The following is a 14,512-nucleotide window of genomic DNA, read 5'->3' on the forward strand; positions in this document are numbered from 1 at the left end:
ATCTGCATTTTTCCAGCTGAAAATTTCCCCCCAACTCTTCCCACCACTGTGATGGTCATTTGAAAAGCTAGAGATAGCCTTTCCAGTGTCTTGCCTGTTGACATGGTAGGAACAGATAAGTTTTTCCTACAATTTTTCAAAGCAGAACATGGTACTCTATCAGTATATTAAAAAAAGGCCCACAGATATTGGGATGGAGGGGTGGGGGGAGATGTCAGGTGACAAGGAGATGCTGAAGGTTTCATTCTTCTCACACCAAATTTTTTTGTGGAAACTACAGAAAATAACTCCAGCTGGAAAGGATATGTGCCATGTCAGCAGTTTAAAAAAAAACCACACAAATAAACAAAACCCCAAAACATACCCAACTGACTCTTCCTTACAGAAGTAAAGTAACCTCAAAGCAGGATCATCATCCACCTCTTCACCCAGAAAAAGCCACCCAAAATCCCTAAGGCTATTTCTTGTTGGAAAGGAAAAACAAATCTGTGCATCACCATAATTGTAAAATTTGAGAGATGCACTCAGATACTAGGCTGACGAGGGCCACAGAAATCAAGGACAATAACAAAAAAAAACACCATCACTTTACAGTTAGTGGACTTGGCTATTTCTAAGAAGAAGCTTCTTCCCTTTTTGTTCTTCAAATGTTCCTGCCTTTCCCCTATATGCACTTCAAATAAGTCTGAGGTTCTCAGGTGTTAGAAGGTTGCTCACTTTTCCCTGGAGCTGGCTGAATATCAGACTTATTAACAGAACAAATGAAAGAATGCATATGAGTCTAGCACATGGCTTGAAAAATCCACTCATCACTCCTGAGCTGAAAGCCATTGCTAGTGTGAGGGCCTAAACAATTTGTTAAATTTAACCTTTTGTTTAAAGTAAATTATCACTAGCCTTTGTGCTTAAAATACATTCAGTTCCGTTACGAGTTTAAGTCAACGCAGTGTTGACTTTCTTAATCTGTAGAAAGATAACTCTGTGTGTATGTGGTGCGTGCTTTCTCCAGTAGTTTTGCAGCCACCACAAATGAACAGTTTCATGGTTGTTAGTTTCACGGCCACCCAGAGTTCTAATCAGGAGGCAGGCCCAGGAGTTGCACAAAGAACCAACCATCTACCTGAGGTAGCAAAGACTAAGAAACAAAGGCCTGTTTCCTCCTCAGATCTTTCAAGCCAGGAGGCTCTTGGAGTGTCAGTATCTTCCCCTCAACAATCAGGCAGCTCCAGAGAATGAGGAGATTAAGTTCTCTCCCTATGTTCCCATTAGCTATGATCTGGAATTAATACCAATTTTTCCCCTGCATCTCACTAACTCCAACCATTTCCTTACCTAACTCCTAACTTTGGTATCTACCTGTAGCTGGCAGCTTTTAGTCTGCCAGCTACTCCAATGCAATTCTCAAATCTGCCCTAGCATGTATCTAACAATCAGACAAAACAGCCAGAGAAAAATATTCTACATTTGCTGGCACAAAAGTGCAAAACTAACCAAGTTTTTACAATATTCTGAAGGCAAAGTCTTTTGGAATTAGGTTTTTTTATTTGTTTTTGTTTTAAATCATAGTGTGTTTATCTGTTCTTCATCCTTTCTACATAGAGTAGATCCCAGAGAGGCAGTTACTCATGTAAAATAGCTCCTAAAAATCTGAAAATATGTGCTACAACCCACAATAATGCAGTTTATGACCTATAATTTCTACAACATCCAAATTTTGCTGTACACATGACATTTCTAAACAATTTTTTAAAATAGTTTAGACAGAAGTAGCTGAAAGGCAATTAATACAGTAGAATTCCATTGCAAATAAGAATCAACTTCCAATTGTATCAATAATACTTTACAGTGATTTTTTTAAAATAGTGTAATTTATTTTTTGTTCTTACGTACCAGGTACCAAGTAATATGTTTAAAATGCTATTTTTTCAATTTATAATTTTATCTTTCCTGATGTTATATTTTTAACATTACCGATGCCAAACAATGAAAAATTTAGACCTATTACATATAGCAGCTCAGTATGTTGTAGGATAGTCAAAGTGTCAACTTTGTTTTACTAAGGACTACAGATTCTACTTTATTAACACTCCCTGAGGCAATAAGCCACATTGTTTAGCTTGCCATCCAAACATTTGTATATATTTAAATTTTATGTTCCACAAAATAGTTTATGTATCTACGGTTATGCTTGGACAGTATTGCCCCAGTCCCTGAAGAAAAGCATCACATACGAAAGGAAGGTATGTTTGACTTTCCCAAATAAAACAGGAATAAAATAAAACTCAAGGAATAGAGCAGTTTTGAGATTATGGGTGTTGTGAAGACCTGAAATTCTATAGAAGTAGACATGCATGATATTAGTAGACTGCTAAGGGTTAACAAGACCACAGAAGTAAATTGTAATGATCGGTTTAAAATCAGCCAATCTTATTAAAACCAAAATTATTCCTTCCTGAAGGCAACTGTTGCTACAGAGAAAAAAAAAAAAAAAAAAAAAAAAAAAAAAAAAAGAAAGAAATCATCCTTGGTCCACAGAAATACACTGAGCAAGTATACAGCATGTGTTTACATTTTCAATGGACTAAGGAGGATTTTCTCATTTCAAAAATCAACATATTATCAATGCACTTAACTTAAAGCTTTAGTTTTTAGCAACTTCAGTTAGACTTTGTTTATGAAACAAACACACACACACACACACACACACACACCCTAGAGTGCAAAATGCTTATTAAATATTGCAACAATAGAACTCTACATGTAGTTTTTAAAACATCCATCTTTTTGCTCCAGCAGTCAGCTTTCCCTCTATAATAGCATCCATTGCTGGCAACAGTTGCATCAAAACTGACTAAGATGTATAGTGAATGCAACAGTAGAAATCTGCGTACAGTTTTTTCTCCTCTCCAGAGTATAATGTTCATTTGTACAAGCTCATGGTTGGGCTCTGATACATGCACATGTAAGCATCACAAAGTAGTCTTCGTGTGCATCCTTGAATTTTTCTGGAATCCAGTGAATGTAGTTCTTCTAGAGACATTTTTAGGTACTCTCCAACTTCTGGGCATGGTGTAACTTGTGGAATGTTAAAACCATTCTGGCCTCCTTTTGTGAGGGAAGCAAGGAGAGCAACAGGATTAGGCCACCATCTTAAACATCCCTACTTCCTCTTTAATGCGTACATCTTTGAAACACGTCTTGGAATCCCAGAATATCAGGTTTGAAGGGACCTCAGGAGGTCATCTAGTCCAACCCCCTACTCAAAGCATGGCCAATCCCCAGACAGATTTTTGCCCCAGATCCCTAAATGGCTCGCTCAAGGATTGAACTCTCAACCCCGGGGTTTGGCAGGCCAATGGTCAAACCACTGAGCTATCCCTCCCCCTGAAAATGGAGATCTCAAATCCAAAGCTGTCATTGTGGGCTATTCCATGGTGAACTTCCGTAGTAAGTATTAACACCCCCAATGATTGAAACTGCCACAACAGGCTTTTGTAACCCACTGGGAACCATTTGTAAGCTTAGGGGAACCTCATGAACAAATATAAATTATTTTGGTCTTAACTGTTTAAATGAAACACGATTAGTGAATATTAGTATCCCATAGCTAGCATGAGGACTTGACAATGTGTCAGTCAAATAGCATTGCTGTACCACACAAAGCCATTATCACCCCAATTTTAACTACTTGCCTAACTACTGGGGTGCTATCAGGTATGCTGAAGAATTCAATAGGAAAGTGCAGATATAGTCAGAAAAATTACATCTTAAATCAGCAGATCTGCAGCGTGCACCAGTCAGATTTGTGTATTTTATTGGACTTTTACAACTTTTTATTCCTGCTAGCACTGCAGAACCAATACAGCTATAGGAGAGAGAGCTGGAGTCTATCGAAGCTGCTTAGAAACATTCTGCAGTTGGTATTGTATTAACTATCATAACATGCAAGCCACAAAGAAAACAACTGTTCCCCTTAGTCAAATGCCTGTGGTATCTATTACTATAAGCTTTTCTAAGGCACTAGCCACAAGTACTGTATGTACTGTCCACCTCAATTCACTACTGTTAATTCAGAGAATGTCAATTATAATGACCCACTGCTACCAAACCAGAGGGCACTGATTTTGCAATATAGAGATTTTAATTTCTATTATGCCAAAGACAGCTACTGTTTGAATTGTTCAAGCTTACTATTTTGGAGAAGTGAGAATGACAGTTGCACACTGCGTAGTTATTAAATAGCTACATTCCAGTGGACTTAAACTAAACAAAAACAGATTTCTGTGTCTTGGCATTTAAAAATAAATTACTTTTCAAACCTCATGACATATAAAAAGGTATGTTTTCCAGTACCAGAACACGTTTATATAGTCATAGTATTTAAGAGCTAACATTATTTAATGTGACAGTCTAACAGAAAAAATTAAGTAAAAATATACCATCCCGATCTGCCATGCTGTCAAAGAAGAGCCAGGCGGAGTCATCCTTCCCATATTTAACAAAAGCTACATAATGGCTTGTTTCTATGCAGAGAACAGCAAATAACTCCATCTTCTGGCAAGGGATACATCCATGTCTCCAGTCCCAGTCTGGTAGATCTTTAGGAAGTGACACTGGATTGAATTTATGACTCTGTCTCTTGGGATGTAGGTGAACCTAGAATTAGATCAATATTTCAGAAAGAGAAAAAAAACAAAACAAAACAAAAACACACCAACACACTTGGGAGGCAGACCCATGAAAACAATGCAGAAATTGGGCTTAATTGGCTTATGAGTTGCTTATTGGCTAGTTTCTGGCTTGTAATTTCTTGCTTGTTTGGCTTGTAGCTTTTTTTTTAAATCATCTCCCAGCAAGCAGGAGCTGGGGGGAAGGGAGGGGAAGAGAGTCAGGGGCGCAGCACAGTCCCAGACTGCACACCGCAGGGATCTAGTCACAGAGAGAGTGTTGGGGTTCTTAGGGATTGGCTTGTTTTGGCCTTGTTCTGAAATGGGATTAGCTTGATTTTTGTCTTATTGTGAGCGTCGGGGTGCTTATTTACCATGTGAAAGTCGGCAACTGTGTTGGGGGGGGAGGGGGGCTCTTTAAAAGGCTGTGTGGATTTTAGTATTTTTAAAAGGGCAGACTGACAGCACCAGAGAACGAAATATTACTTAACCAAAAGAACAGGTCTGACATGGACAACAGCAGTGCAAGTTCCCCTATACCAAATGTAGCTCCAACCTGCCATGGAGAAGCCCACTCTAGAGATGAGGAGTTCAGTCTCCAAACCTATTCAAGTCTTTGTGCCCCTCCTCGCCCAGATTTACAAAAGTCATCATCACTATTGACACCCTTATTGGAAATGGACATCTGCCCACTGGGAACCAAATCAACACCATAATAATTTAACTTGTCAAACAGTAAACTAGACAGTCAAACAGTAACAGTAACCAGACTCAGTCACTACTACCCGGAATTGAATTTGAACCAGCAACACAGGAAGTGAGAAGCATTATTCTTCTGCTTTTACTATTGGGTGCTCTCCTGGATTCCAAGCCCCTGTAAACTGGAATTACTGCATTCTTCTCATTGGTTTACAACGTTGGACTATGTAGTTGCCAAAGGCTACTAAAAATGCCGCTCAATAGATGTAGTCATCAAGGGTGCGTTAATGAATTAAATCAAGAGTCTTATCTTGTTAATGAGGACTGCACCTTCATGTTGTGCCCAATTGCCAATATCCCTGCTTCCGTATGTCAATCTGTGCCTTCTGATACTATTATACTACATCAAGTTGCGAGTACATACTGGTTAAAGGACCACAGAATTTTTTTTAAAAAAGTACACTTACTTGTGTGTTGCAGGTTTTACAAAACTGCTTGATTTTTCCAGCAGAAATGTCAGTATCTTCATAACATTCTCTGCACTCATACATTGCAAGTCCTCCACATATACGGCACTGCCTAGGAGCTACATTATGGTAAAAAAAATAAAAATGCTTTGTCTCAGATTTTTGTACAAAAGATCTGTTTTGATCCAAAAATATAACCTACATTAAGCCAGTTAACATCACTGCCGCCAATTAAAAAGACAAAAATGAAAATAAAGTCCATCATCATTTTCTGTGATCTTAACTTTTGCTCTTTTACTAGTCTACAGCTAGGGAGAGAGGACAAGAGAGCGACACACACACACACACACTTAAGTAATAAGCCTTAACCTCACAAATACAGCTGATGTAGAAAGTGTTTCAGTACTGGTTTACTGGATGTAACAGCACACAGGCTTTTTTTTTTTTTTAAAAGCATACCCCACACGTTATTCCTGCTGTCAAAAATGTATTTTCTTAATCTAGTGAGTGTTACACTCGTTAAAATAGCTTAGCATTTAAGCAGAACCTAAGGAAAGAACCACAAACAAACCCTTAACTCAACTAACTGAAAAGCCATGGTGGGTCATCTAAAGCCACATTCCAGAAGAATAGAACTTAATAAAAAGTAGCTAGTGTTAGATATTTGAAGTAATTTCAAGCAATTTTAAACTAGAGATTTACCTACAGGTATTGTACTGAAACAGATAAGTAGGTATTATATATGTTTTTGTTCAAGAGGTGACTAGCAGTCCCAGAAATTAAGGTCATCCCAGCCTTTCCAATATAAAACACTACATCACAAATTACAGTTAAAAATACTAAAATTTCCTGTTTTTTTTCCTTTCCTCTTTTCAATTACATAAAAAAATTGAAAATATTTTTACTTTTGTCTAATAAAAAATTGAACTGATTTTTGGCCCAGTTTGGTGAACAGACACCAGCAAGGCAAGCTACAGAAAGAGAAGACTACGAACTAGTCTACGCTAGAAACACTACATCAGTGCAGTTGCACTGATGCAGCTGTGCTGTTGTACTGCGTTTGGTGAAGATGCTCCATGCTGATGGGAGAGAGAGCTCTCTGATTGGCATAATTACTCCACCTCCACGAGAGGAGGAAGAGCACCTGCCGCCAACATAGCACCGGTGTGGACAGCGCTTAAGTCACTATTAACTTGCATTGTTTGGCAGGGGGACGGGGTCTTTTTCATACCCCTGAGTGATGTAACTTAAATGGACTTGAGTGGTAGCGTAGACCTGCCCTAGGTGTTTTAGGCACTACTCTGGTGGAGCCGGAGCACTGGCAGGTGAAACATGACTGTCATTGGCTGTTCAAAGTCTTTCACTTACCTGATCTCAGAGCTACTTGTCTCTAGATGACCACTATTCGCCCACAATTCTGATACGCATCATATTTGTGCTATAACACCTCTTACAGCTGCTAACATCTAATTATTCCTTAGAACTAGAAAAACAAATTCACACACGACCTGACAATGACTAGAATTAAGATTTAATTCTATCCCTGTTTTTTTTTTTTTGTTTGTTTGTTTTTAAAGAGAGAGGAAAGGAGTATATCCCGACACAAATCTACATTCTACGACGTCTTCAAGATGGAGCTTTGAATTATTGTGAAGAGGAGTGATTACTCACCTTGTGCAGTAACTGGAGCTCTTTGAGATGTGCCCCCTGTGGGTGCTCCATTCCAGGTACACTGACATCCTGCACCTTTGAGCTGACATTTTGGTAGTAATGCCCCTTTTCCCATGCTCGTGACCCACACATCCTTGTGTCTCACACCAAGGTTATATGGAGCTGCGCAGGAAAACTGCCCTCAGTTCCTTCTCCATTGGAAAGTCCCACTAGGGCAGGGGTGGACAAACTTTTTTAGCCTGAGGGCCACATCTGGGTATGGAAATTGTATGGCGGACCATGAATGTTTATGAAATTGGGGGTTGGAGCGCAGAAAGGGTGAGAGCTCCGGCTGAGGGTGTGGGCTCTGAGGTGGGGCCACAGATGAAGGGTTCAGGGTACAGGAAGTGGAGTAGAGGGGTTCAGAGTATGGGATGGGCTCTAGGCAGAGGCAGGGGGTTAGGGTATGGGCTCTGGGATGGAGGTGCGGTTCCAGGGTGGGGCCAGAAATCAGAGTTTCAGGGTGCGGGAAGGGACTCTGGGCTGGGGCATTTGGAGTGCAGGAGGGTGCTCTGGGCTGGGGGTGTGGGTTCTGGGGTGGGGCTTGGGACGAGGGGTTTGGGGTGTAGGAGGGTGGCTCCAGGCTCGGACCGAGAGGTTCAGAGGATGGGAGGGGAATCAGGGCTGGGGAAGGCGGTTAGGATGTGGGAGGAGGTCAAGAATGCAGGCTCCAGGTGGCGTTTCCCTCAAGCAGCTCCCGGAAGCAGCGGTATGACCCCTTTCGTCTCCTTATGTGGAGGTGCAATGGAGGACCAGGCAGCAATGTGTGCTGTCCCATCTGCAGGCGCTGCTCCCTGCATCTCCCACTGGCCATGGTTCCCAGCCAATGGGAGCTGCAGAGCCAGCGTTTGGGGCGGGGACTGCCCCTACAAGTAGGAGCTTGGATGGGGGGTTGGGAACAGTCACGCTGCAGCTTCCGGGAGCCGCACAGAGCAGGGCAAGCCCCTGGCCCTGCTCCCCGGTGGGAGCTTGAGGGCAAGATTAAAAGGTCTGATGGGCCGGACGCAGCCCGTAGGTTTGCCTACCCTTGCACTAAATCTCCTCTTATTACCAGGAGCATAAATTTCTAAAGGACTCAAGAACCATTCTGCAACCCTTGAACTGTGAAAAAATATATCTGTCGAGTCTGCAAAGAATGTGCGACCATCAAAGGGAAAGTCTTCAATGTCATCTGGACCTCTCTCTTGGGAAGACCAACAGCAGCAGCCAACATGCTCTTCCATAACCAATGCAGTGGATATATACCATGCTGATGTATCAGCACTATCAAAAGCAGGCCTGGAGTGATGTCTTCACCAGCAGTTGACCCTCATGAACAATTTAAGACCCTTGTAGAAGATGCTCCTCTGGCAAGTGCTCAATAAACTACTTAAATCTGTTATAATTCAAATAGTCGTATTTGACCAGGAGTGCCTGATAGTTTGCTATTCTGAAATTTTGCTGAAGAATAAAATTTGTGACAAAAGATCTAGTTTCTTGTAGTTCTTACAATACAGGGTGTACTTCGAGCTATGCTGCCTGCCTTGTTCATGAACAGCCTCCACTACTAGGGAATTCAGAGCTGGGTAAGAAAATAGAAATTCTGATTCCTTTGCAGGGATCTAATATTTTATCTGCCCTCTTACAGGTAGGTGGTGTGGAAGCTAGGATTTGCCAAACAAACAGTGTTAGTGGGCTCCATAACAGTTTCATTGACCAGAATGGCAATCCTTATAGATGTCAAAGTATTCATAGAATCACAGAATTATAGATTATTAAGGTTGGAAGGGACCTCAGGAGATCATCTAGTCCAAACCCCTGCTCAAAGCAGGACCAGTCCCCAAATAGCCCCCTCAAGGACTGAACTCACAACCCTGGGTTTAGCAGGCTAATGCTCAAACCACTGATCTAGGAGTTTATGATGGAGCTCCTGCATCTCTAAGTGAATCCGAACTGTGTCTGTGATTCAATTCAGCAATTCTTGGAACTGCCTGAAGTCATACGCCATAGGAGCATAGTGGAAACATTACGGCTGCATCAGGTAATGAGGCAGAAATTTTAGTGAGAGGAGTCACCTCCTTATCTGCCTTAGCTTCCTGCTCCTTGAAGGTCTCTTCCTGACATAGGTGGTTTGGAAAATGGGCCCTTTTCTGCCCCCTCCTATGGTGTGACAATTTCATTGTAAATTGTTGACAACAGAATGCACACAAGTCCCAGAAAGGCGAATGAGGAGGGAGAAATGGCATAGATAGAGGTATTCATCTGTGTTCCAGTCATGTGGGTGTCACTTGAGGTCTATCCTCCTGTATAATGTCAATGTAGGAGAGAGCGCAGTATGTCCCACAATAAACAAGGGAACCCTGCATGGATATTTGGGAATCTGAAGAATCCTCTTCCATACACACTTCAACTATTCTGCTCCCCCTCCCTCCTCCATTCAGCCTGTTCAAGTATAGGAAGGTGAGTATGGAACTGTAGATAACAGAGGAGTCAGTAACTAAGTCTTGATGCTGACACCCCCCCCCACCAACCCCCAACTTGTTAACAGAGGAGACTCTGGCTCCAAAGATATTAGCAAGTCCTTAGGATACCTAAATTCTTGTGATATGAGTGTTATCAAAGAAGGAATCAAGAAAAACTTGTGGAAGATGGGTTCAGTATCAATGCATCTGGTACCAAACATTTGGCATAGAAGTGAGTTGACTTCAATTCCATTGGTACCACAGGTGGACAACAATATTTGGTACAGTTGATTTTCATGCTACCAGAAGCCAGGGACAGCCTTAGAACTTTCACCAGGGTCTCTGCCATTCTGGGTATGCATACTCAAACCCAGTATTGAGCCTGTCTTAGAAGACTGACTCCTCTTCACCTTTTCAGTATTGGCATCACTCAGAGTCTGCCCTGAACTCCCCTTGGGACTTGAGGTCTCTGTCAATTTCTGTGTCAGGGACTAAGGGCAGGTCTATCCTACAGCAGACCTTGCTCTCTTTCACCCCTCTCCACCCTTCTGGTCCCAGGGATGAGTCATCGCCACAACATTGATCCACGCCTCCTTTTGCAGCAGCTTCTGACCTCTCGTCCCACACTCTACCCGTAAAGCACTGTTCCCTTTCCCTCGGCAAGCCAGACAATAGTTGCCCCACTTAAAGGTGGGGTGTGGGGACACTGCTCAAAGAAAAAGTTTATTGGTTATGATAGTTTCCCTAAGTATGAGATGATCAAAATTTCATTCCAAGCTGAGTCTATTTTGCAGACTTCTAAATTTTTAATATAGTCTTGCATATGGCTACCAGGCTACTTACTTTTACTATACCTAGCAACAGTTTATACTTACTGTCTTCAAGTAAGTCTGTTATATTTAATTCCAGAGATGGAAATATTTTGTTGAACATTTTGAAGTCTTTTCCAAATCGAGGCATCTGAATAATCAGACATGAGGGTGCCTACCAAAAATCCCAAAACAGAATCCAATTTAGCTCTTCAAAATATACATCTATTTTATAATTTTCACCTAATATTATATTTGTTTATAGTTGCTAAATCATACTAACGTTTTAAAGCTAATAGGCCACATGCCTATATATCATTAACCAAAATAACAAATGAAACAATAAATTTATTGTTTACAAATATATCACTGTAATCTCATAAAAATTCTAAAAACATAAGACAAAAGGACGTTAACCTAATTCTTTATGTGCTCTAGGTACTGGCCGTGTTTAAATGGTATATTAAAGCATATACTAATGCCCTTCCCCTGAACAGCCAGTCTTTGCACAATTTTAACATATGCAGAGACTACAAATCTTATTCCTCTGTAAAATTAAATGATTAACAAAAGAAAGTTAACTTTTTAAAATGTCAAAAACTTTGTTTTTAAAATATACCAAAAACATTAGCCTTATTTCCAATCACTTTGGCCAAATGACAGAGACACACGAAACCATCTCAAAGAGATTTTATAAAAGGTAATATCAAACATTTTTTCTACTAGTATTAGTAGACCACTCTTCTCATAAATATTGAATGTTCACCCACTGATTAAGATACCACAAAATACACATTCCTCCTATTTTATAAGCAGAATATTTTCCACTGTATAAAAGGTCAACTCTGTATAAACAAACTAACAACTGTCACCAACCTCTGCAAACTTCAGGCTACTGTTGATAAAAGACCATTCCAGTAACTGCTGAATTGTCGGGACTCCAACTTTCTCATTTTTCTCCATAAAAATTTGATAGAAATAACAGTCTTGTACCTTTTGACCTGCTGATCTAACAATACAGACAAAATAGATCTTCAAAATAAATGGAATTTTTTAAACAACGGATAACATACTTACATATAGCCAGTAGGCTAAAGGAAACACAAATAAACTATAAAAAAAGCTACAGTAAACACAAAGTAAAAAACTATCTAAGATTAAGCAAGGAATATGGAAGTTCTTCTGACTGCCCTTTGGCAGAGAGTCTAAAGGAACTGCGTGGAGGTTGAAGTTACATGGTCTTTTATGCCCTTGAGAGAGGTAGTGCGTGAGACATGCAAGACTCACAAATGACCCATAATAGATACTGCTGGAAATAAACATTCTGAACTCCTACACATACAATGCATGTGGACCATGAGTGGGATTCATATGTACAAATACTTGAAGAAAAAAGTAAAGGGAATGGTGTGAAATGGTTAAGTGTATTTTCATTTTTATAACAAAAACTTTATAATGCTAGGCACTTTTCAGGTTGCCACAAATAAAAGCTTAAAGGGACATGGTCAAGTAGCAGATAAGCACAGGTAAAGGGTGGTTTTTATAAAACATTTGAAGGAATAGAAACATTTTGATTAATGTTTTAAAAATGCAGCCATATGCATTATTGGAAACACCAACAGAAACACTTTCAAATGCATGAATATAAGAAAACAAAATTCACCAAGACCATTTTCACTCTGAAAGCTGAGTGAAGGTTCAAGTAGTAAGATAGCAGAAAGACTGAAAAATTACATCATAAGTCATATCATACCCTCCTGCAGTAAGTCTGCAAAAGGACCTTAGTAAATTAAATCTTCATGTTGGAAAGACTGACTAACGCTCCCAACAGGGAAAAGGGGTATGTGAGAGTCCATCATTGGCCTCTAACCCCACAGATCACAGGGAAAGGACATTATAGAGGAGCTACTTCACCACACTGCTGAACTTTCTGCCTAGCCAGCATGTATTCCTGAGGACACACTGTCATTCAACTTTTGTCTGTGCAATAACTGCCACCTTAGAGCACAGATCAATGCTGTAATAAGCAGCATTAACTTCTGCCTGGATATAAGGGAGGATCCTCAGAGCACAAAACTCAAAGTTGCTGCTATCCAGCCTTGCCCTACCCCTTACACAAACTGCCTTAGTGTTCCATCTTTATGGAACAGGGAGCAAAGGCATCTGTGAGGTTCTCCAGAAAAGATAAGTAAGAGGCAGGCATAAACCAGAGGCACTCTTCCTCACTTTCATTTAATGCTCTAGCCCACCCATCTGCTTTAATAATTTCAGGTGGGGGGGGAGGCGGGAATACTGAGCTCCAAATTATTAAAGTGCAAAACATGCTAAAGTCTGTCACTAAGAACTCTAATAAAGAGTATCTCCTTTGGAAGCATGGTTTTTGTCTCTTCAGTATCCCTTTAAGAAAGTACAGCATTGAGAATCCTTGAGCTTAAAGCATTCTTAACATTTTGTTCAACTATAAAACTATATTACATCTATTTTAATTTGAATATCCAAAATTCCCAAACTGTTACATCTAGAACATCACAATTTCTAGAGACTGATTAGGCAAATTGTCACAGTTTCACAGTGCTGAAATACTGCAATATAGTGGGCCAGGATATTGCAAGTTATATTCTGAAAATATTCTCCATATGAACTCAGTTTTTCCTTATTTTTTGAGAGAGGAGGAGAGACAAAAGCCCATGAATCTGGGCTAGGGTAGAAAGAGGAGGAAAGTAGAGTGTGCCAGCCCCACAGCAGGCTTCCGCTATCTTTCCCCACAACTTGCTAAGAGCTGATCACAACAGGTTTAGTAATCTCAACTCAAATCTACAGAGCAATTCAGGGAAGTTTATTGCAGAGCCTATCTGGAGCAAGGGATTCCCAATGAAAGAAGCCCTTGGGAAACTCCTGGCAACAAGGCTGCTGCAAGAAATGTATTGTCAAGGGGCCACAGAAAGGCAAAGGCTAGGCAACAGCATGGAAGCAGTAGGCCTCCATGTAACAGACCTTACTTCCATTGCAAGCCCAAACACATGTAGATTTAGGGGGCTAAATCTCTGCCAATCCTACGTGGGTGTGGAGGTGAATAAACCCCAACATCCTATTCCCAAAGAATGAATATAAAACTCCATGAGTTAGGTTTGCAGAGTTCTTTCCTCCTGCCTTAGAAAGAATAACTTGCATAGGGGAGAATGAAGCTTTACAAAGAATTATTTTTAATAAGGACTGCATGTGTTTAACTTTAAAAGAATTAAGAAATCAAAATCTTTATGCCTCCTCTAAAGCAAATTATAATATCTTTCCTGAAAAGCCAAAATATTTTATGTCAGATTCTACTGCTTAAGATTGCTTCAAAAAGTTGTTCCAAAAGTAACTGGCTACACACCGAGGGCTAGATTCAGAATTGCTCTATGGACCTTGTGGGTTAGCTATGCTGGTACAGATGGGCCAGAAAAGTCAGGCACATAAGGACAACATGTACAACAAACAGGGAGAGGAGACCTTTACACTATCCCCCGGGAAGCAAAAACCTTGACAAAAGGGCTTTTAGGAGCAAGCCAGAGGCAGCAGTAGGCACAGCCGAAGAACTAATATGCTTTGCTGATATCCCCCTGTAGTGAGACGCAAGCTAGGCCCCTCTGGTTTCTGCCTCTGCTTCCCTTGCAAATCAGCCAGGAACACCTCAGGTTGATGCAGACACCAATGCTCTTTATTTATAGCTGTTTCACACT

At 40.5% G+C, this 14,512-nt stretch overlaps 1 protein-coding gene across 3 annotated transcripts in view; it reads right to left on the reverse strand.

Moving 5' to 3' along the window:
* Positions 1–1,522: 1,522 nt before the first annotated feature.
* Positions 1,523–14,512, reverse strand: part of CYLD (CYLD lysine 63 deubiquitinase) — a 40,696-nt gene continuing 27,706 nt past the window's right edge. For 2 of the 3 annotated variants that reach the window (XM_032771482.2, XM_032771484.2), the window contains exons 13-17: positions 11,670–11,802; positions 10,860–10,968; positions 5,834–5,952; positions 4,440–4,656; positions 1,523–3,105 (exon numbers count right to left, since the gene is read on the reverse strand). In XM_032771482.2, the coding sequence (XP_032627373.1) occupies positions 2,921–3,105; positions 4,440–4,656; positions 5,834–5,952; positions 10,860–10,968; positions 11,670–11,802 (763 nt within the window). In that variant the 3' untranslated portion in view covers positions 1,523–2,920. The remainder of the gene's footprint in view (positions 3,106–4,439; positions 4,657–5,833; positions 5,953–10,859; positions 10,969–11,669; positions 11,803–14,512) is intronic. The other variant, XM_075073791.1, reaches the window with a different exon arrangement.

The sequence above is a fragment of the Chelonoidis abingdonii genome, chromosome 19 (assembly GCF_003597395.2).
Source record: "Chelonoidis abingdonii isolate Lonesome George chromosome 19, CheloAbing_2.0, whole genome shotgun sequence".
Classification (NCBI taxonomy): domain Eukaryota; kingdom Metazoa; phylum Chordata; order Testudines; family Testudinidae; genus Chelonoidis; species Chelonoidis abingdonii.